Source organism: Anabas testudineus, chromosome 4 (assembly GCF_900324465.2).
Source record: "Anabas testudineus chromosome 4, fAnaTes1.2, whole genome shotgun sequence".
NCBI lineage: Eukaryota > Metazoa > Chordata > Actinopteri > Anabantiformes > Anabantidae > Anabas > Anabas testudineus.
In genome coordinates, this window is record NC_046613.1 from 9,231,752 (window position 1) to 9,255,287 (window position 23,536).

The 23,536-nt window shown below is 42.0% G+C and overlaps 1 protein-coding gene across 1 annotated transcript in view; it reads left to right on the forward strand.

The window, feature by feature from the left end:
• Positions 1–23,536, forward strand: part of hcn2b (hyperpolarization activated cyclic nucleotide-gated potassium channel 2b) — a 37,337-nt gene that overhangs the window by 11,920 nt on the left and 1,881 nt on the right. The window contains exons 4-7 of the mRNA XM_026342989.1: positions 9,458–9,676; positions 16,907–17,053; positions 17,415–17,655; positions 20,431–20,595. Of these exons, the coding sequence (XP_026198774.1) occupies positions 9,458–9,676; positions 16,907–17,053; positions 17,415–17,655; positions 20,431–20,595 (772 nt within the window). The remainder of the gene's footprint in view (positions 1–9,457; positions 9,677–16,906; positions 17,054–17,414; positions 17,656–20,430; positions 20,596–23,536) is intronic.

A 23,536-nucleotide genomic window follows, 5' to 3' on the forward strand; every position in this document is an offset into this window, starting at 1 on the left:
AGGAATAAGCAGCTCTTCAGCGGTCGAGGGCCCCGGTCCAGTGGAGGAGGTGGATAGAAGACCACGCCCCCGAGTGCGTCGGTCCAGCCGCCGCTCTGTCTGCCGCTCAGTGAAGCGTTGGCCCGTTGCTACCGCCAAAGAAATAAGCTCCTTTAACTTTGTTGGGAGTGTGTGGCCTGCCAACTCGTCCTTTATGCCCTCCGCGAGGCCCTCATAGTACTTATCGCAGAGAGTCTCCTCCTTCCAGCTCGTCATGGCCGCCAGGGTGCGAAACTCAATAGTATAGTCAATGATAGACTGAGCACCCTGGGAGAGACGGAACAGCTTCGCTGCAACCACTCGGCGATGGGCGGAAGGATTGAATATGGAGGTCAGTTCCTCTGCAAACTTATCAAAAGAGGAACAGCACTCATCCTGTTTCTCCCATTCAGCCATTCCCCACTCATGTGCCCTCCCACCGAGGAGAGAGAGTGTGTACGCTACCTTGCGCCGCTCGGTGGCAAATGTATTTGGCTGGAGCTCAAACAAAAGTCTGAGCCCAGCCAAAAATGAGCGACACTTGGTAGCGTCCCCGAAAAAACGTTCGGGAGGTGCCAATTTGCACTCGGTAGAGGGAGAACTAGCCAGCAACAAAGCCTGGTCCGCAACCGCACTAACAGAGGCTAGGGCCGAAACATGTGCATCAGTCTGGTCCTGTAGGTGACCTAGCATGGTCCCCTGGGACTGGAGCGCAGTCTGTAACTGCCACCTCTCTGCTGGGTCCATGTTGGCTAGTGTGTTCTGTTACGAACAGGCTAACGAGCGGACCCAGAAGCAGAGAGACAACAAACAGAGTGGAATTTCCCAATAAGTTTATTGACAAAATACGTAATCAAAAATACAGAACAGACGTAATGCAATGTGAACAAAAGAACAAAACCCTCAAAAGGAGGAAAACTCAGGAACTCTGCAAAAGGCAGGCAAAACTAGATACTCACTAGAAAAGAAACCCGCAGTAATCGCAATTCAAACTGGAAATCAAAATCACAGCCAAAAGCTGGAAAAGAACAAAGTAAAAAGCAACCCAAAACGCAGCCGAAGCTGGAGCTAACAAAAAAACAACAGCAAACGCTGGGACTAACAAACGAAACCAGGCAGCCGAAGCTGGAACTAACATGAACAAAAAACGCAGCTAAATGCTGGAACAAACAGAACAAGTACAGCTACACTGACAAACTAACAGTACGCAAACTCACAAACCGTGGATGAAAAGCCAGAGGTCGGGGAAAAGGTAAATGGAGGAATCAGGATATGCACAGGTATGACGATTGACACACTAGCAAATGACTGACAGACAGACACCAACTTAAATACAAGACACAGTAATGACAGACACAAGACACCTGCTAAAAAACACACACCTGCTGCCACTCAGACCAGCCGAGACATGTCCCCAGAAGTGATGGGAAACAAAGAGGAAAAACAAAAATACAGAGACATCTGGGGACACTGCCTCAGCTGGCCAGAGGAGGGAAATGTAACATTTTTTAAGTCAAAATAAAGAAACAATAACCACTGTGTGTCACATACCAAGTTTATAGGTCATTATTTTGTTCCCCCTATATTATATATATTACAGCTTGTAAACACCTTTTTTCTAATCTTGATTGGGAAATTTCCACCTCCTCTTACTTGCATGTTCTGAGGACACTGCCCAACCAAAAACACACTAATATATCGTTGGAACACATTCATCGTACCGTAATCGCATCGCGTTCCTTCTCCTGCAATGTCTCAACATTTATTCTCGTCCAGAGTTGCAATAATTTTTTACCAAGATCTTGTATTGATGATTGAAGAGTAGGACTACTGCGCAACGACTTCAGCACAACCCAAAGATTCTCAATAAGGTTAAGGTCTGGACTCTGTGGTGGCCAATCCACGTGTGAAAATGATGTGTCATTCTCCCTGAACCACTCGTTCACAATTTGAGCCAGATGAATCCTGACATCGTCATCTTGGAAAATCCATTGATGGAATAACCTGGTCATTCAGTATATTCAGTAGTCAGCTGACCTCATTCTTTGGGTACATAACACTGCTGAACTTGGACCTGAGCATCTGCAGCAGCCCCAGATCATAGCACTGCCCCCGCTGACTTGTATAGTAGGCAATAGGTATGATGGGTGCATCACTCTGAAACAGGGTAAATCTGGACTCATCAGATCACATGACCTCCCTTTTTTTTGGATGTGCAGTGTATATTTTTACAATAATATTAGTAACTCTATGTTTATATATGAACAAAAGAAGAATACTGATTGCCTCAGTGATGCACAGATATTTCCTCAGAAAGAGCTGTTTGTAGGTTTTTTTGTTTTTGTTTTGTTTTTTTGTTTGTGGTTTAACTGGAAGAGACCATGAATACGAACTCTTCATGAAATTTAGATTTAATATCTTGTAGCTGATGGTGCAGGTGAGCTAATGTAGGTGAAATGGGACAGTGAGGACCTACTACAGAGCTGTTACCTCTGACGATACAGATTCCTACACTGTTACGATTAGTTTGGGAGACGTTTGGTGAAAATGGTGAAACAAATGTACCGCTGTTTACTACTATACGATCACCGGGTACAAACTAATCTAAGTGGCTTGCAAGATACTTTATGCTATTTCTTGCAGGTACCATCACACCTCTGTTGTGTCTCTGGATGTTCAGCAGTCTGGATAGCTCTGTCTTCGTGACTTCTTCAGGTATAGGCTGTTTGCTGAGCTGTCTGATTCAAGAAATGTTTCATATGCTGAGAATGGTCCTGCTAAATGTGGGCGCATTGATTTGTGACATTCAAGGTTCAAAATGCTCGTCTGATAACACTGTGTACTGTGACACACTGGTGGCGTGTGTGGACTGTATGTGTGTGTACATGTCATCTCGAGGAACAGATGGATCTCACACCCATTGACCCCAGGGGTCATTACTGTTGCTTCCCTGTCTTTCCATCTCTTGTTTCCCGTTTCATCTCTGGCCATCTTTTTTCTCACTCCCCCTCTTCCATCACACACACACACACACACACACACACACACACGTAGTTTCCGATATTTGTGGTGGCTAACAAGAGGCCCGGTGCTGTGTGCCAACTCTATATGTCACTTCTGACTTAGATATCATTGACTTGGCATTTTGGATATTGCTGACCTCCACTTTCTGTGCTCTAACATCCCCCCTTTCTTGACATCTGGAGTTGTTTTCTCAGTTACAAATATTAATGTGGTAATGCAGTCTTATTAGCATTCAACTCCTATTCAAAGTGACATTTGGTGTAGATGCTTTTCCAATTTCAGAGAACAGGCAGTGTCCTTACCGCACATTGACATTTGTTCCTGTACTGTTAATTATCACCAGTGGATATGGATGCAGAGGAAATACATTGTTGCCTATCTGCTTATCACTAAGCACCCCTCTTCATTTCTTCATACCTGTTTCCTCTTCGCTGTGTTTACAGTAATGTTTCTCTTTAATGCTTTAACGGGTTGTTCATGCTGTTTTCTGAGCTTGATGCCATGATGCCAGTGAGCACCCATGTCGGCGTTGCTGCTCTGTATCGTCATCTTGGGTTAATCAAGGTGAGGGATCGTCATCAGACTGGCTTAGAATGAGAGATCATTCCTCCGTAGTCCACACTCATTTCCTTTTTGCATCATCCATGCATATATGGAAATACAGTCAAACTGACTGTGTAGAAACAACACATTCACTTGTCAGATGTACCTGTTTTCATATGTACTGAATACTGTATGCCTTTTTGAGACTATTCAAATGACAAATACAGTAAGTGATCAACAATGCTTCCTGACAACTCTTTTTCTGACTTGTAAAAGAGATGCACACAGCAGACAGCGGTGTTTATTATAAGGCAGATAATAAGGCTCCTGCAAGATAGTGATCACAAGAGACCAGATCACCATGGCCTGTTGTGACTCTTACGTGGCTGACAGGTGGTTTGATCCCATTTACCTCATCCTCAACCACGTCTCAACTTCTCTTTGCTTCAGTGCGAACTGAAGTACTGAAAGTTTCTGTATTCAGTAGTCAGGCTGCTGGAAGGCATTTTACTAAAGAAGACTATTTTCTGTTACACCAGTTTGTGCAGCTTTGTAACCTACGCATGAGAACTGAACTCAGGCACACACACAAGCCTCCTACTTTGAAAGTTAACGAGGATACCCTCCATTCATTCAGTTACTAAAGTGATCTTACTGACAGGCCTGTCAGTGCTCATAAGAATAATGGACCACTACTGTGTGAGATCTGTTGGGTTCTGTGTGTGTGTGTGTGTGTGTGTGTGTGTGTCAGAGTGACAACTGCATCTTATGATCCAGCAGCTCATGTCAGTGCGAACTGGGTGCGTGTATCATCGTCTTAAATGTATTTCTCAGATGAGAACAATTAACTTGGGTTGTGCAGTACAATGTGTGATTTGGAACATGGAAGTGACTGCCACGTGGAAACTGATTGGATGTTTCTTTCATCTTTCATTTATTCAGGTTGACTCAGGATATTTGTGTCTCTTTTATGAGAACAGGGAATGAACGCTTTGTACCTCCCCACACAGTCTACTGAAACTCATGAGATATTTCAGTTCATATCATTTTATGTTTTTCATAACTTAAACTACATTTACAATTACAAACGGATTAGGTCAACAGCACAATTACAATATTGAGGTTTCTTTAAAGGTGTATTTTTTGTTGACGATCATTATTAGCGTCACACTGAGCTTATTTTTGTTTTGTTGGGTCGAACCATGTGGCAGTGAGCTATAAAATAGCCTCACAGCCTGTTTGGACCTGCTGTCTTTGTGGGGCATGTTTCCCCTGGTGAAAGCAACCCCATTTGAAGAAGAAAAAGTTTTTTTGCCATGTAGTGATAACAGTGAATGCAGTTTTCTGAAAATAGTTTACTACAAAAAGTAGTAATATGTACTAATACACACTTGCTCCATTCACTCAAACAAGATTGTTTTATTAATTGAACAGTTAAATACAATTAGGGATAGAAAATAACAGATCAGAGTCGTGTTAGTCATTCTATAAGCCTTTACACACAGCTAGTACTAGTGCTAGTAAAGTATTTGCATATTATCATGCTCAGAATTACAGTGCTCCTATGTATATGTAGTGGGCCTTGTGTCCAAGGTCACTAGTTCTTACTGCTCTTTGTCATTTATCTTTGAAGATTTAGGGAGTCAGTATGTAGGGCTGATGTTCATCACATTTTTTTTTTTCACATTTAGAATAAATTGCCCTTTTTGGCATCTGATGAGCAGCTTTTTGCTGCCTTGTCATTGTATGAGCGTTTTTTCTTAATGAGTGGGAAAATGACCATCCTAACAGGCTGATGTGTAGCAGGTATAACATTTACTAGGATCACTGTGGGAATTCAGTAGCTGTTTGCATTCTAACATTTTTAGTCCTAACACTAACGTCCCACTGGTCACAAACTACAGTCTACAGACACAAAATAGATGAGATGTTTAGATATTTTAGTGGTCGACCAACAGATCAACATTATGATGCAATGAGTCAAGCTGAAAAAGCAGCTGTTTCTTTCCCAGTGTTATATATATAATAAAAAAAGTCATATAGATGTTTTCTACTTACTGTCTATATGATAACAAAAACCTGCCGCTTACCCATGAGCAGAACAGATGCTTTGGGCTTCAGTCATATGGCCACAGCTTGCATCATCAATGGGACACATTCTCTGCATGCACATGGTTGCACACCAACAGCAGTCTAAAATGTACAGCTGTGTCTCAGTTCAGAGGCCGAATCATCCAAGAGACACAGGCCGTGAAGGTGTGACCCTTAGAGGACCAGGCTGAACCTGCTCCTCCTCTGCGGATGGGTTTCTCCTCGTGAACCTTAACGACTAGCTACAGTGGCGCCCCGGTAAATTCTCGCCTCTCAGCACATCACCCTGGTCTCCAAAAGTTTCACCTTTTCAGTTTTGCTGAGAGCGAAAGGACAGCAGCTGTGGTGTTTCCCATTGCAGTGCTGCCAATGTTAAATGCCTCCGAGCTAAATGTGCAAAAAATGAACTTACTTTTAATCACAGATGTTATGCTTATGAAATGTAGGCAGCTCAAAAAGGGTAGTTTAGTTTATATGTATACATCTCATTACATATTTGCAATTTTGTAGAGGTCTGTGGATAAAAAAATACCCTATTTCATGTTCTCTCAAATATCTAACGATACCCTCCCTGTTGGTGCTGTTACACTTTCAAATTCAATCTAACAGGAAACATGAAATGTTGTTAGTGTAACCAATCTGCTTTAAGTAAGCACACCACCTAATCTGTTATGTGGACATACATCCTTGAGCACACAAGGCTCATTAGATGTTTAACTGCAGGTTCCTATCGACAGAACTGGCAGTTAAACCTAATGAGCTCAAAGCCAATAGCTACAGCTAATTGAGCAGCAAAACGCGATCCAACACAAATCTCACAAATCAATTACAAACAATAAAGTTGGTCAATGGGTTGTCCATTATAGCTGAAACATCTCAACAGCAGTTGAATGTCTCACCATAAAATTCTGTGCAGATTTATGTTGCTTTTTTTTTTATTTTTTTATCACCACCATCAGGTCAAATGTGTAATTTGTTCAGTTTGGTGGAAGGCAAGCCCCCGGAGTACTTTGGTTTATGAGAAGATTTGTGCAAAATGAATAGCGTTCCCATTTGCCTCAATGTACTTTGCTCTGTGTTTAGTGTTAATTATGCAGCAGTTGGTCAAGTAAGACATTTTATTGGCTCCCGGTTAAACTCAGTCCTGTTAAAAAGTATTTGGTAACACATCTGCATTTAACAAAAAGAAGGAAAAGAAGATTGCGAACTGAGCCACCGCGACACCTTCATATTTTGCTCATCAGACGAGTGGGTATGCCAATCAAAGTCAACTTATTGTGATTTTAATGCCAGGATTCTTCATTAACATTCTTAAGTAATTCTAGCAGACACCGAACCATCTTGCAACTTTCCATACTCATTTTGTTTTAAATAATGAACACACACTTGAACTCAGCGGCTCTAAATAATGAATCTTATTACACTGCTAACAAGCTCATTCAAGGCAGCATACGTATTAAAATCCGAACTGTCTGTCCTTTCATGCAAACCAAAGTCCCTGTGTCAGTTTGAGATTGTCAGAGAGTGACCGCTCCCTGTCAAAGAAATGCTCAGCAGCATGACTGGCACAAGTCTAACACACACAAACACACACTCTAATATATAAGTGAGAGTCCAACATGCATGTGAACCCAGGTGGGCGGGCCACCATGCGCGTACACTATAATTACACAATCATGCATCATAGATGTCCCATACTCCCTTTGTGTTTTTCCCTAAATATATTATGTACAATTAGCTATCATCCACACTGCTCAGTGAAGACCGATGGCAGACCAAATGAACACAAGAGCTAATTGCGTTTGTTTCCTCCCTCTTCCCCACCCTCTCTCAGGGTGGCATCTTTGTGGAATTAGTTTATTTTGTTGCTATGAATGTTGTAATTTTCGATAGCAAGAGACAGGTGTACACTTTGTCCATTTTAATCAGGTATCTTCTCAAACACACAGACAGATGCCCACCAGCTACGGTCTGTTTCAGTAAAGCTGCTGAGGATATGCTATAATGAAATAGATGCTTGCTTCATTCTAAACCCTAAACAGTTCAATCAATTAATGAAATCAAATTCATCAGTTTAGTTAGTTGTCCAGTGGCCTAAGTCTGCACTATTCATATCAGTGAGGTTAGACTAAATAACAGAAACACCTGCCAACTGACACGGACAGTGGAAATAGGAGACTCACCTGCAATGTAGGCCTTCGTATCAGCAAAAAACATTTCTAGGAATTTGTGGCAGACCGGCTTATTTTTTAATCTATCAACTGTTTCACCAACACTCACGCACAGTCGATGAGTTATACTGTAGCAGCCTGCATCTGTGCCAAGATGATTAAAATCGACTGGCAGCTTGCCACAGATTTACAGCAACAATATGCTGTAGAAGGCACAACAGTATGTGACAGTAGTAAATAGCCTAATTTATCAGCAGCACAAGCTAAGGGCTATTTGTTGATTTTACAGAGAGTGAGGTCGTGACCTTAGCTACCCCATATGAAGAGATGGATTTATTAGTACTCAACTCTAACAAATGCATTAGTATCTTCTGTTCTATTTTCTTTGTACAGTGCATATAAGGACAGTCCGGGGTGTCCACTGAAAGAACTGTAGGTAAATCAGACGACCTGAAACATAGACAGGCAGATGCAGCCATGTTTAGGAAGGGGTTTGTTTCTGTGCTTGGGCTCTCTATAACCAGCATGGTGATGGCTGAATGCATGGATTCAGCTCTGCCTGTTCATCACCCACAGTAATGGATGAACGAGTTCCAGGTTGAGGATGGAGGGTTTCAACATTTTGCAGGAAATATTATTCATTATAACGGGCTTAATGTCTGTGGACAACCTAGCGAGTAGGACTGCAGTTAAAAGGCTACAGTTATTGTGTACACAGCAGGAGTTGGAGCTATGATGACACGTTTCTTTGTTTTTTCATCATGCTGGTGCTCAAGGGTAGGTCCTTGAAGTCTCATCTTCTTTCTCTGCTGTTCTTCAGATTACCTTTGTAAATACCAATAGCCCCACGCCAGTACGTCCTTTTTCACCTCCTTCAAAAACAACCAGATTTGAATCTCAAATGAAATGCAAATGCCCCCCGGAAAAATACAAATCACAAAAGAATCTAACCAGTCAATCAGCGACTGAGGACACCGCTTGTCCCAGAAGGAGTTTTAGAAATAGCGCTGGCACTCACGTAGAGTGGTGAACTGTGGACGGTGTGTGAAACACAGCTGGCTGAGAGGAGGATGTGAGGTTCAGCGGTGCCTGTGGAGGGCTTCCTAATGAATCTAGCATGGGAGAATTGGGGTTGACTGAGTGTGTGAGCACCAATCAAAGGCAGACTGGGGCAGGCAGATGTACAGAATCCTCATTAACACTCGCCTTTTCTGATTCTCCTTCTGTTCTCCCAAGACCAGGCAAAGGGCTGCTTGGTGATGATGATTAGGCTCTCCACCAAACCTACAACAATCACCACACACACACACCATACACTTGAGCGTCTTCTCTTTGGCCCACTTCACTCTTTTCTATCCCTCTTTTCGGTCACACATGGCGGGATAATATTTCTCTGCAGTGTACTGTAACAGTTACTGCACAGAGAGATGACAGGCTCAGGTCATCAGGTCAAAACCGCTGTGGCATGAAAGTGAAATGAAATATAGTAAGTAGAAGCTATTCTAAGAAGACCTTCTCCTTACTCGCCCATCTCTTCTGTCTTTATGTCCTTCATTATATAGTGTATTTTCCTCTCATTCTTTTCCCTCTACTGATCTCTCTTCCCACAGAATGACTCCTGGAGCGAGCTCTACTCCTTCGCCCTCTTTAAGGCAATGAGCCACATGTTGTGCATTGGCTATGGAAGGCAAGCCCCGGAGAGCATGTCCGACATCTGGCTGACCATGCTGAGTATGATCGTCGGAGCCACCTGCTACGCCATGTTTATCGGCCATGCAACTGCGCTTATCCAGTCTCTTGACTCCTCTAGGCGGCAGTACCAGGAAAAGGTAAGGATCTGGATCTTTATTTTGACGCTTACCACTTGTCTTGTCATATCTTTAGATCACTGGTGATATAAATCAGAGGGTTAGCTACAGCATTACCTGACCAGTACCCAGGTGGCCCCACTGTTTCGAGCATTTCCTATCAAGGTGCCACGCGGAGATTTAATCTGCACTGCTAGTCCTCTACAACAATGTGGATAAGGTTATCACATTTGATATGAACAGAGAGAGTTCCTCATTTGATTTCAACGCTCTTTGATAGGAACAGCATCTGTTCTATTAGTTCGATATTCATGGCTGCAGTGTGTTTAGTCTCGGCCCATCTGTCATCCCCGTACAACAGCAGATCAAACACCAGGGTGTCTGAAGGCCATGCAGGGAGCACGCTCCTGCTTCACGAGGCCACCGTCTCACTGACGCTCTGTGTCTTGTTAGCTTTCCTAGATCCTCTGTGATGTGGGGACGTCTTCTGCTATCTGTCACTCGCAGACACGCGCGCAGACACGCAGCATACACATCAAAAGCGACTGGTCGAGCTTTGCTTAGTGGAAGTCTCTGGTTAATGTTGAGAACAAAAGGACGATCAACTTCTGAGTCATGATCCACGTGAACTTTTACGCTGTTTACTTTCTTGCTCTTTGTTGCTCTGAGATAATCATCCCGCTTTATTTTCTAGGTCATGATATCATGATGATGTTGTTGAGTTCATAGTAGACCAACTCTCCTAGGATGGGTTGTGGTCGTCTTTGAGCTTTAATGAAGCTGCTGTATGTATGTGTCATAAATGCAGCAGGGAGTAGCTGCATTATGAATGGATCTGGGGTACATCGTCCATGATAACAGAACTTTTAAAAGATGCAACTGGTCCTCTGGATAGTACACAGATTTCTGTTGTAGTCTGTCAATTGGAACTTTAAAGCAAAAGAAGTGTGTTAGGCAGGGATTGTGGGTAACACGACATCAGCAGGTATTACTGACTGATTTGTTAAAACCCGACTTACTGTTCCCATCTGGACTCTTGTTAGCAGTCATTGTGCTTTTCCTGCACAAATGACCCATACTCATTCATACTAATTCAGTATCATCTTATAGATCCTTCTCAAAATACTCTCTCTCACTTGCTTTCATGTAATTGTCTTTTGATCTCGCTAACTTTTAACCTTGTGCTGTTTCCCGTGCATTTTTTAAACTATAATTTCATTTTGCAAAGCTGCTTTTCTTTTGATCATGTTTTCTATTTTTAAATTGTTGTTTTTTTCTGGGGTTTTTTTTTTGTATTTTATTGTTTCATGCTTCTTTTTTTTTTTGTTTGCCTGTATTGAACTTCATTTGATAATGTGTTATTTTTGATGTTGCTCATTTTTATTGTCTTCGTTACCTCTGTGAAAAACGTCACCGTATGTTGTCATTGCCATTTGTGTTCGTGTTCTAGTCAGCGGCTACAAACTTATCAGCAGATTTAGGCGATATTTGACATAAAGCAATATCGGGGTCTGAAGACGGAGTGATTAGTGTTTAGCAGGGATCTGGATCCAGTAGCAGGGCTAGGCAGCCATTTATAAATCCTCAGGTAATAAAGAATAACCAACACAACCATTCCTCCTACAAATTTCATCCAGAGGGATGTGATAAATAAATATTTCACTGTAATTGGTTACCAGATGGGCTATTTGACATTGATAACGTACAGTAAGTTTAAGGATGTTCTCTTCCAGCAAGAACAGCTCCTACTCTGTGCTGGAGTCTGTTTTGTGTCAGCTGCATGTCGCTGTACTCTGTCAGGGATGTGACGTCAGCAACAGTTTCGCCTCTGTACCTCTCCGTCTCCTCTTGTTCCATGATGCACAAGAGTGAAATCAACTCATCAACAGCTCATCCCCTCGCGAGTCCCCCGCGACTGTTTCTTCATCATTACCAATGAACTGAACCATGCAGCACTGTGGCCCACAATAACTCCTGCCATCAGATAGCAGACTGGAGACAAAGCTATGAGTTGGAACTTGCCTCTGCAACAAAACAGATTCTTTGTATAAGATAGTCTAAATGCTAGCGACAGCATGAGCATGTGTTGACATAACACTGTGTAAACACTTAGTGTCGCGCTCAGTGTTGAGACAGAAATGTCATAATATCTCTGCCGCTAAGCATCTTCCCCGGGGAGAGCAGCCAAAGACCCCACTGACCAAAGAGAGACGTGGCTCGTCGCTGTTTAATGTTCGAGAGTTGGACAATGGACGCTGGTGTTTGTCCGCTTTATCAGAATTGACACATGTTGTTTGGTTTTCTGTGTATTTAGCAGGTCTAGGGACGGGAATATAAACAGAGAATCACACCACAAGTAGGAGATAGGAGAGGGATGCTGCATGTTAATGAGAAACACTGTAGAGCAGTGGTTCTCAGCCTTTTTTGTCTGCTGTCCCCTCACATTCCTGGCAAGTGCCCCGGCTTCATCACCCCCCATATTCCAGGTGTTCCAGATGTTCTTTTTAATTGATATTTAATGGGGAATTTTAGACTATGTCTGCATTTCAGCCGTGCACAATAATTATTCACTAATCTTTGATTCATTATTTGTCATAAATTACATTTAGCTAATAATTTCAAGTGTTTTCTTTGATAACTATTTTATCCATTTATCTGTTATGTCTTGTTTGAACCTAATAATAGTCAGATGTTTTTCTTCCTTTTCTAATTATTTACAACATGTATCTCTATATATCTCTGTTGGCTTGCTACATAATTTGTATGTCAGTTGTAATATGGCTTTAATATAGCTCATTTAGCTTATTTAAAAAAAATTTAGATGGTTTATATTTAATTAAATCACAGTTAGTTGAGATGCTTCACAATATTTGTGCCCTGCTAAAACTGAAAAAGTACCCATGTTTTTTTTTTCTTATATATATATTATAAAATATACCTATACCCAGTTTTTAAACACGTTAGAAAATAACTGCAGTTTGAGATGACTACAGTACATGTGAAGCTGCTGATGATGTTATGTCCCTGTTTGGTTGTCTGCTGACTACAAACAGTAAAGCTAAGGAGGCAGTGACAGTAGCTTAGTGTTTCGTTGTCATCCCATCCTTCACCTTGAAGTGGCTGGTGCCCTCATACTGTGTTTCCCCACATCACTCTTCCCATCTCCATCCCTCCAGCCTTCCTTTGCTTCATCAGTCCATTCGCCCTTGACTGTTGGGCAATACACCATCTGCCAGCGGACACCACATGGGCAGAGGGCATTAGCCCTTATGTAACCGCATTCCTGCTTCTCGCCCTCAAGAGCAATAGAGCAGCATGTCCAAATTGCTGTGAGACGAGGGAGATGTGACTCCTGGGACCTCTAGTGATGACCACTGATCCACTAGGCCTTGACACATGAAACAACTAACTGCTCACTTCATAACCTGGACAATCACTGAGGTCTGACCCTGACCTCCTGCAGTCTGACACTTAGATTTGATGAAATGCATCATCTGGCTTTTGACAGAAAACAAAAGGTGGAGCTTTGGACCACAGATGAGAAACAGCACAGATCAGACTCCAGAAATAGCTTGTAAGTGAACCTTGATTTAATCACATGTTTCTAGGGTCAAGAGCTGTTTCATGCTCCACTACAACAGGGTGATATCCTAATATAAAGAGAGGGCTGATAAAATAATTTTTACAGAACCACATTTATAACCTTAAAGCCACATTTTACTTCCCTATCACGCTGTTGCTTAAATTATCTTGAGGTTTACATTAAAAAAACAAAACAAAAAAAAAAACAAAAACCCCAGTTGAGGATCGATCATCCAGGATGTTGACAGATTCGTTTTTTCTCTGCCTCTGCTCTTCAGGCAGTGAGCTGAAGGACGGCGCTCGAGTAAGCTCTGGTTTTAGAAACTCTGGTCATCACAGACACACATAAATGTAAGTCTTGTCACATGCGGGGCCCTGACGCTCAGTGACATTGCCCATTAATGGGAGAGCCAATTCAATTTCTCTCTTCCCTCTATGGGAGCTTACAATGACAACCATGTATCACGCTCACAGTCCACCAACTGAGGGCTTCATGTCCCATAAAAAAAAAAAAAAAAAAAACCTGCGCTGCCTCTGAGTTTACAGACGAACAGATTTGATTTTGTTGATGTAATGTGTTTGTTAGTTTTAGTCCAGCCCAATTTGACAGTATAAGAAAGACACTGCTGTATTATTAGTACTGTTTAGGACCATTAAATTCCTGTATGTGCTGTTTTCCAGGATCATCAGTGGTAAACATCTCTTCTTCATGTATCATGGTTTATGTATGTTTATATTTTTATCCATGAGAGACACCTGACATCTCTCCCATGGTCCGCATTTTGTTTTTTATTTCCTCAAACATTTACAAAACACTCTCTACAAATCCCTCTCAATCCAACTACGGCGTGTAAGTGGTGAGCACATTTGATTGGACTTTATTTCGAGACGTTGAGGCCTTTTCGGTCTCACTCCGGTCTTGCTGACTTTGAGTGACATGGCTGCTAATCTAAGTCTAATGCTGAGAAAACCAGAAAGTCGATAAAACTCAGCTCCTTCAACAACCACTTTTTTTTTTAAAGGAGTGGGGAAATGGGAGAGAAAGATGTCATTGCGGTTTAATTGGGACTGTCGCACACTGAATCCTGAGGCAGGAAACACTTAATAGAGGAGCCTCCCAGTTTATCCCCTCGCTTGATTGAGCGAACTGGATACTCAGTAAGTCGGCTGCATCTTTATTGTTACTGACACACAGCAAATAGGGAGGAATGTGTCCAGTTTTAGTGAGTGGGCTTTTTACTTTTTTATATTAGGTTTGTTCCGTGTTCATTTTGAAAATTGTATGTGAATAAATGTCAATATATTCATCATTTGAAAAGAAAAGTGAGATTGTTGTTTGAATGTATGTATTTACTTTCAAGATGTTATACATCATAAGAAATTAGTGTTTCAGCGGCTTTTCATGCTAAATGAATCATGACCTGAGATGCTTAATTAAGACTGAATGAGACTCAGATTAAAATTGGTTTATGTACGAAAGGAAAGGATGCAGTTAATTGTTTCTGTGGAAGTAATTTCATTATGTGGTTTACTAAAGGAAGTGACACAATCAAGAGCTGCTCAAAAAACAGCAACTAGACAAAGTAAATAGCAACCAGAGAGAGTCAATTATAAGTCATAAACGTGAGCGAGGCATGGTAGGAGATTGAAGGGGATAGCAGGTTTAATAGAAATGAACCTAACAATACATCTCACGTTGTATCATATATCAGATCTTTCATAAACTCAAGTTTATCTCCTTCGTTGAACCACTCAGCTTTGTATTATGGAACCGCCAGTATTTCACCTTACGGTGTGACAAAATGTTATTTCCTGGACAGTGAACATCACATGCAAGCGTCATCGAGCAAGGTCGTTGTCAGCGCTCCTGCTGAGCCTCCATAGTGGACACGGTTTGTCCTTATCAGTCATGATTGACTGGTCAAGACTTGCTGGCAGGAAGGTATCAGCGCTCCAGAATATTAAAGCATTAGTTTCCACACCTCAGTTGGTCATTTCCATATATCTCCAAGAACCATTCAGTCACTTAATGAGTGAATAAAATGAAAATCCAGAACAGCTAAATATTCCCCAAAGCTCTGGATCTTCCCTGAAGAGATCTCTTAGAGTTTTGATAGTGGTGAAGAGCGCGATAGTAGATCGGGCCAAAATGACCTTATATTCTATCAGTATCTCAATATTGTTTTGCTCAGGTCAAAATCAAACATGTAACTCTCCTGTTAAAATGAGCAAAGCGTTTGTTTTTATCAAAATCGGTTCTTGCTGCTGTGTAGTTGTTTATCTGACATTAAAACAGTAAAAAATCTCAGCTGTTGCACCTATAATTCCAAATGTGGAAGGAAAAAATATGACTCCTGCTTGTTAATATAGACAAGTTGGGCGTAAACAACAATGGCTTGGCTTGACAGAATGCAATAAATTTCTTTTACTGCCAGTAACTGGCACCATAAACATTTAAACTATTTATTATCTGAGGCTGCGTCACAGTGAGCAGCACTGTACTGTACTTTTCAAACCATCCATACATGGATGGTTTGAAATGTACATAAAACTACATAGAATCAACCCTTTTTAGTATAAAGAAAGCAAATCCAAAGCCACTTTGTACATTGACTAGTGAATAATAGCGAGATTTATTTCACAATTGACTTAAGTATCATGCAGTTCCACGTTACAGCAAAAACAGATACAGTAGATGCAGTGGCTGCTATTTTTTACAGGGAAGCCAAGCATGAAAATGTGCTATAGGGCGTCATAATGAGCTGAGAGAAGTGGACATTCAGGCCGCATTTCATGTAGATAAATGTAAGAGTAGTGAATTGCGATGGTGTGAATCACTCGGGTTCAATTTGACCCTTCGCTGAACAAACACGATGTGCCACGACCAACCTCCATTTCCAGCTCTTTTTTTTTTATAGCCGCGTACTTACATATTTATCAGTCGCAACATAAATAACACACATCTTCCTATCTCCGTATAGTAACGTAAGTACACACATTCCCACTGGTTCTGTTGAATTATTTACCGTGTCTTGTTTTTTCCTTATGACAGTGTTCACTTAGGAGTTTTTTCATATACGTTCTCTCATGAATCCCCCAACAGTCAGGTTAGGACAGTATTTGCAGCAGCTTTTTTTTTGCTTTATAATAAAGCATTTGCTAAACCAGAGAGCGAGAGAGACACTGGCTGTGGTTAAGATGTACAATAGGAACGTCTTTCTTTCTCACAGCACAGTAGAGCGTGATGAATCCTCGTGGGGCTTTACAGTGCTGTCATGTTTCCGTAACAGCTTCATCACAGTTTTCCTCCCATAGGTACAAGCCATAAATGGATCACAGGACCATCATGTACCATTGAGAAACTGCACATATGCATGCTAACTGGAAGTGGTTTGAAATCAGCTTAAGGAAAAAAGAGAAATGTGTGATGCTTCTGTTTTAGTAAATGCAAAATGATGCTGCAGAAATCATTTGGTTACAGGATTTATCGGAGCTCCTCAGCTCCAACATGGGGTTGTGAGATTGCTGCCACTAATAGTCACAAGTTGAACAAACTTCCCAAACCTCTGTCACGTTTAACAAAAGAGTTGCCGAGTCCTGTTTTCATTGATTTATGCTTCTGTTTGTCCCCCGCCCCCCCCATCTCTCACACCTCCCTCCGTCTTCCAGTACAAACAAGTGGAGCAGTACATGTCGTTCCACAAACTGCCGGCCGACTTCAGACAGAAAATCCATGACTACTACGAGCACAGATACCAGGGCAAGATGTTTGATGAAGAGAGCATCCTGGAGGAGCTTAATGAGCCTCTGCGCGAGGTATGAAAACGCCAAAGCATCCGCCATAATGTGCTCAATCAACCAGAAACACACATCTTAACTGTGCTCTGGGTAAATGGACAAGAGGAAATCCATTATAATGCTCAGCTTAATATTGATTTACTTATCAGAGAGTCAGTGAAGTCAACTGAACTTTTTCACCAACTTGTGATGAAAATTAATTTAATTAAAAAGAAGTTCATGTTGCCAACGCCTGTCACCGTTTTCTTAAACTAAATATTTACAGAACTTTAAATTGAATGCCCGCTTTGCATATTCTCAACATTAGGAAATCAATCCTCCCTCAAACGCCAATGCAAATCTGCAAAGCAAATCCAATGTGGTTTCTGTCGCCATGCAGGAAATCGTCAACTTCAACTGCCGTAAGCTGGTGGCCTCCATGCCGCTGTTTGCGAATGCTGACCCAAACTTTGTAACAGCCATGTTAACCAAACTGAGATTTGAAGTCTTCCAGCCCGGAGACTACATCATCAGAGAGGGCACCATCGGCAAGAAGATGTACTTCATCCAGCACGGGGTGGTCAGCGTCTTGACCAAAGGAAACATAGGCATGAAGCTGATGGACGGCTCCTACTTTGGAGGTTTGTTGTCGTGTCCATCACCTCAGAAACATATGTTGAATTCCTTTGTGGCTGTTTTATTCAGTGCTTCCAGGCACGTGTTTATTATATTTACCCTACAAATCTCCCATCCACTATAGTGATATCACAGCTGTGTGTTTACAATCTAAACAAGAATCATAGCAACAAGCACATAGAGAAACAACATCACCCTGACATTTTGCTTGGACTTCTTGTGCAGTCCTGCCTTACAGCCACTCCTGTCCCACTTTCACGGGTTGTTGTTCCTCTGTGGCCGTTTAGAAACATGTGGTGCCTCTGCCGCCCTTGCCACCCATGAGCCCACACAAGCTTGCACAAACGTGCACACACACACACACACTTTTTTTTTTAAGTTTCGTGGGCTGATGCTGACGGTCTGGGCTGCATTTTTAACATCCTGTGTCCTCTGCAGCAGACCAGAGTTCACTGGCAGTAATGCTGATGTTCCAGCAGCCTAGGGCACTGTTGGATTGGCACGGCAGCACAGCACACACATGTACACCCACACACACACACACACACACACATCACACCTACACACATCCAATTAATAACAGCTAATTAGCGCTGCAGAATGGTGATGACGGGGCCATTTGTAATGTCAAGCGCACAGCCAACCAGGGACGACCACAGGTCTCTCTTCATACGCAAAACTGGAGGTGAGCTTGGATTGGAGGGACGGCACAGTTTAACCACCACCATGGTAATGGCACATCAAAATGATGACTCTACAGCCACAGTTTTGATATGTGCTCCTCTATCAAACAGCTGAGGTTAGATATGCTGGTTGGACTGGCTCCATTAATACATTTGGAAAAATACAACAGCTTTGTATTTTTCTACAGTAAGTCTGCAGCTTAGCCTTTGGCCATTTTTTCAAAATCACTGTCTGGTGGAACAATACTCCACTTCTGCTGCCACAGCCGTCACATTACTTAGTCATAAAATTGCTCTTTAATCCTAAATTTGATGCCTTGACAATATTGCAGAGTTTTGCTCAGCTACATGCTCACTTGGTCAGAATCGATTTGCGGTAAAGCCATTGTAACTTGTCCAAACTGCCGAAGCTTTCACAACATGTAGCCTCAGAAAGACTTTTGTTTCTTGTAATTGAAATTATTTATAGAGGATGCAAGTAGAGATGGAAAGCCAGAGGAAGTTGAAGGGGCAATTTAGTAATACAACTGTGCAAAGCTCAGAGGCTTGTAAGAGACCGATTAAGAAAATAGAAAATTTGAAGCAGAAGTCAGGACTATGGGTTAAGCTTAATGCGACTCAAAAGTATTTTTCCTTAGAACGTCTCGTGTCTAGCAGATGCTAAATCCTTTCAAATCCCTTGACCCCAGTTTGTAACACTGGGGCTCTGTTATAAATGTCTCTAAACCCTAGCCAAGATACCCGATATAATCATCAACATCATCATCACCACATCATGAGTGAACTTCTCTTTATGTGTGATACTGGCATAATTCTTCAGAATCTAAAACTGAGTATAGAAAAGAGCATTTACACGAGAAGAACAGGACACAGTGCAGGCTGAAAGAAAAGCTTAAGGGTAAATAGTTCCCATCCTGAATTTCCTATTCACAAGCGACAAATGGCTAACCAATACTTTGAACAGCTTTTTGATGCAACCCCAGTGGTTTCATTGGTGCTATTATCCTCTCCCAGCATCTCCCTGCTGCACAGTAATGGTGTTAGCAATATGCAGATGGCTGTGTTACGTATAACCTGGGAGATCCCAAGTGACCGTTTGTCATGTATACATATACTGTTATGTTTCAGCTGGCAACAAGTTATTTAACCCTAACTGATGCAGTGAGTAGCTTTCTTAAACAACCATGTCAGAAAAGATGTTAATCTGTTCCAGCCATAATAAGTATTTCCCCAGTTTCCAGGCAGGTTGCTAATACACTAACCAAATGCTGGCAGCCGCTTCATTTTAGACAGACACGACAGTTCATCAGTCTTTTTATCTGGCAACACTTGGCAAGCATGTTTCTCAAAATATTAAATGACTGTATAACTCAATTGCCAGTCTGAACTGACTGATGCTCTTTAATGATGTTAACATGTGTGTGTTTGCGGTTACACCTGGTGCTGTCCTGCTGCTGGAGACAGCGCAGCCATGAACCGACAGTTACAGCCCTTTCCAGTGTAGTGCACCTATGCATGTTCTTAATAGAGCCTCTGCGCCTTTCATTATTTCTCTCCCTTTCCCACAGAGAGTCAGAGGAGGTCAACCTTTGAGTCAGGGGAAAAGGAGGGCATATGGTTGTCAAGACAACTGTCAGCCCCAGCCCAGAGATGAAGAAAGCTAGAGAGAAGAAGATGCTAGGGGAAGGGAAGGGTAACAACTGAATGTAATGAAGCTTAGCTGCACATCTCCAAATATAGTGTGCTTTCTTCACACGGCTGTCAGTGCTGTTCCAGTGCTGGAGGAAATACTCACTGTTACTGTCAGTGGGTCACACCGACTACACTCAGCCCCTGCATGCATAAAGCACATTCAGATTCGGATTCACTCTCACCCAGACAGTTTTGTACAACCCAGGTACATTTTAACATCCACAGCAGGTTCCGTTTTGTAACGCTGATGTCGTTCGGTATAAATATCCAGCCTGCGTAACGGTCCTCACCTTGTTAAGCTCTGCTCTGTTCTCTGTCACTATCTGACACCCTCAGATCAGTGAGTCTGACTGGTTTTATTTTGACCTGACCGTCTCTTGTCTGGTTCTTCTTTCACCCTCCTAGAGATCTGTCTGCTGACCCGTGGCAGACGGACGGCCAGCGTGCGAGCTGACACCTACTGTCGCCTGTACTCTCTCTCTGTAGACAATTTCAATGAGGTACTGGAGGAGTACCCCATGATGAGGAGGGCCTTTGAGACTGTTGCCATTGACAGATTGGACCGGATAGGTAAGAGCACCATTTACCAGTTGCTTTTATTTGATATGAGCCCTTTAAATGTTCTTTGAGATATTAAACTAATCATCATGGTAACATGGACTACAAGAAATAATAACTCACATAGAGCCATAGGACTCCACAATTCATAGAATCACTTACATTTCACACCAATAAATATCCATAGCTAGCAATTATTGATGTTAACTGACACAGACAAAATAAACTCTTACATCAAAATAACACTTGTAACAAATTATTTTATTCTTCTGTAATTTGGACCAAATTAATCCAGACCTAATTTATGAAATGTGCCTCTCTTTATTGGCAATAAGCCCCGCTGATACAAGCCACAAGTATTGTGTCTCCATGAGCATACGAGTCATTCATAAGATGAAATGAAGCACAGGCAAAATGTATTCATTCATTAATGCGATGTCTGTGTCAAAACACTGCGCTGTCTGACAGCGATGATGTACGATATGAATGATCCTAACAGGGACGGTGGAGAAAATGAATTGAGGGTGAAAATGTATTCACGGTGGTGAAGCATTTATTGTTTCACTTCTCAAGTAGATTTGTGTCATAGAAGTCAAATGTTTCCTTTGGATATTAGCTGTTTTGGAACATACTGTTTGTTTCAACTGAAACATGACGGAAACTCAGGATGGTTTTTTTAATGATTACTCAGCAGCTGGGACTGACTGAACATCACTGGTTTTACCACACACACACACACACAAATATGCACAGACCACTTTATCCTAGTGAAGCCCTGGGAGCCCCTTGTTAGCGAGCAAACAGAAATGTGTTTCTATTTCTTCACAACGACAACAACTTTCGCCTCTTATCACCTGCACCGCGAGGTCAGCAGTGTTGCTGATGTCACATCACCTCGTCACATGACCGCACTTCACATGTTTGCAAAAGCCCCCGAATCTGCCACCTGGCAGCTGTTGCCATAGCAGCCAGATTCCACACACGAGCGGCCTTCAGTCAGTCGGCTCGCAGATTTGTAGGGAGGCCGACACGTCTGCTTTAAGGCTTAACCACGAGCCAAACATTCCCGCCGGACTCCATGTGAACTTGATGCATGTTAATCACTAATAACGTGTTCTTCTGTTCAGCTCTATTAACCGTTTATGTCAGAAAACCCATCTCTAGCAAGCGTACACAAGGCTGGCACAAATCATATTAAGAGTATGAAATGAAAAAAACGTACTCTAAAATAATGAGACCAGATCTGTTAGAAGCGGTTCTCATTTCGAGTTTCAGTGTATTCATTTCTTCAAACATGAGTCTTTCCACTTTCATTACATTTGAATAGATTTTTTTTGTTGAGCGTCTGTGATCTTCAGTGCTTATTTTGGATCAGTTCAGCTTGACAGACCATAACTGCTTACATTAATACCAATCCCACACAGAAAGAGGATGATCCCCAGTTCATTGTCTTCATATCCTTAACAAATCAAATTGGATAGCCTTGTATGTTAGAAAGGGGATGGAGGGTAAACTTGCATTTGTTATTTGTCTGTACAACATTTCATTTTTGTTTTTATTTTTTTGTATTTGCATTTTTTAGATGCTTGCGAAAACTGGAGAGGAATCTTTACAGCAGTGATTTAAGGGGGGATGGAGGTGTTACTTGGTAATGAATAGCCATCCGTGTGAAAGCAGCAGCTCAAGTGATGTGTTATATCTGTAGGTGTCTGTGTTTGTTCTGCAAAAAGGGCAACTTATTCTGAACAACTGCTTCTTTTTCTTATAGACTCTGACCTCTAAAAAGCTGCGTAATCCTATAATCTCTGTATTAGATAATAAAATTGTGTCTTCCTAACCAGTGGTTGCCTTCCCTCTTACATTTTCATTCACTGTAGCCTCAAGTGCCATCAGTATGGTATTTTCACCTGGGCTGTCACCTTTAGCGTCACAGGCCTACAGTCCTGCTCTACCTGTTTCTAGGCTCTTCAGAGAAAAAAACAACCTGTTCTTATGAGGTGGAGAGTGGAGAACTCTCTCAGTGTTACAACCAGGCTTTACCAGGCTTCAACCTAATAAACAGAGATCCCTCTGACTACACCTGAGAGGAGATCTCATCTCAAGGTGCGTGTCTATTCAGTCTGTAGATAGAACCCAGGCAGCATGTGAGGACACAATAGGCACCACAGATCTGGCCTGGAGACCGCCTGCTTTACTGCACGAGCTATATTCACTACTAAAGTTGCTGACATTCACTCTCCTCTCTAAATGCCCATCTCCTTTGGGTCCATCTTCGTCCCCAAGATGCAACAGATGTTGCATTTTGTCTGGAAGCAGCAGGAATCTTGTCTTTGGTCTAAACCATCTTTCCTGTCTGTATTTGCTGGGTAGATAGCGACCCTGTGACTGAACTATCATCCATCTCAGTGATAGACTGGTAACGTGTCCAGGGTTTACCCTGCCTAATGTTCAATGACAGCTGGGATTGACTTCTGTACCCTGCAACCCTTAAGAGGTAAAGTGGTTAGGATAATGGGTGAATGGAAGGATGGATCATCACATTCTGGTAGAAACTGTATATTGTCTATATCCCTGTCCCTCCCATGATGCTGACTCCAAACGAGATCTTTCATCCTTTCTGTCTTTCTCCTTAACTGAATAAAAGAAACTCTACAATGAGGATTTGTCATAAGTTGCTTCTCTACACATCTCAAAGTAGTTGATTCACCGGTTAGGAACAAACATCCCCCAGTTGGGCTCTCTCTGTCTTCATCAAAATAAGCGATGTCTCCGTTAGAGCTTCCATCAGCCTTGATGCTCATTACTTCAGAGAGTGGTGACGTACAAATTCAACTCTCAGCAGGTTTCAGACACAACAATCTTCTGAACAAACAATTTAAGGTGATGGGAAACCAGTGAGTTTGAGGCTCATAAGTCTATGATGCAAAACTTGCACAACCTTTACCTGAGACAA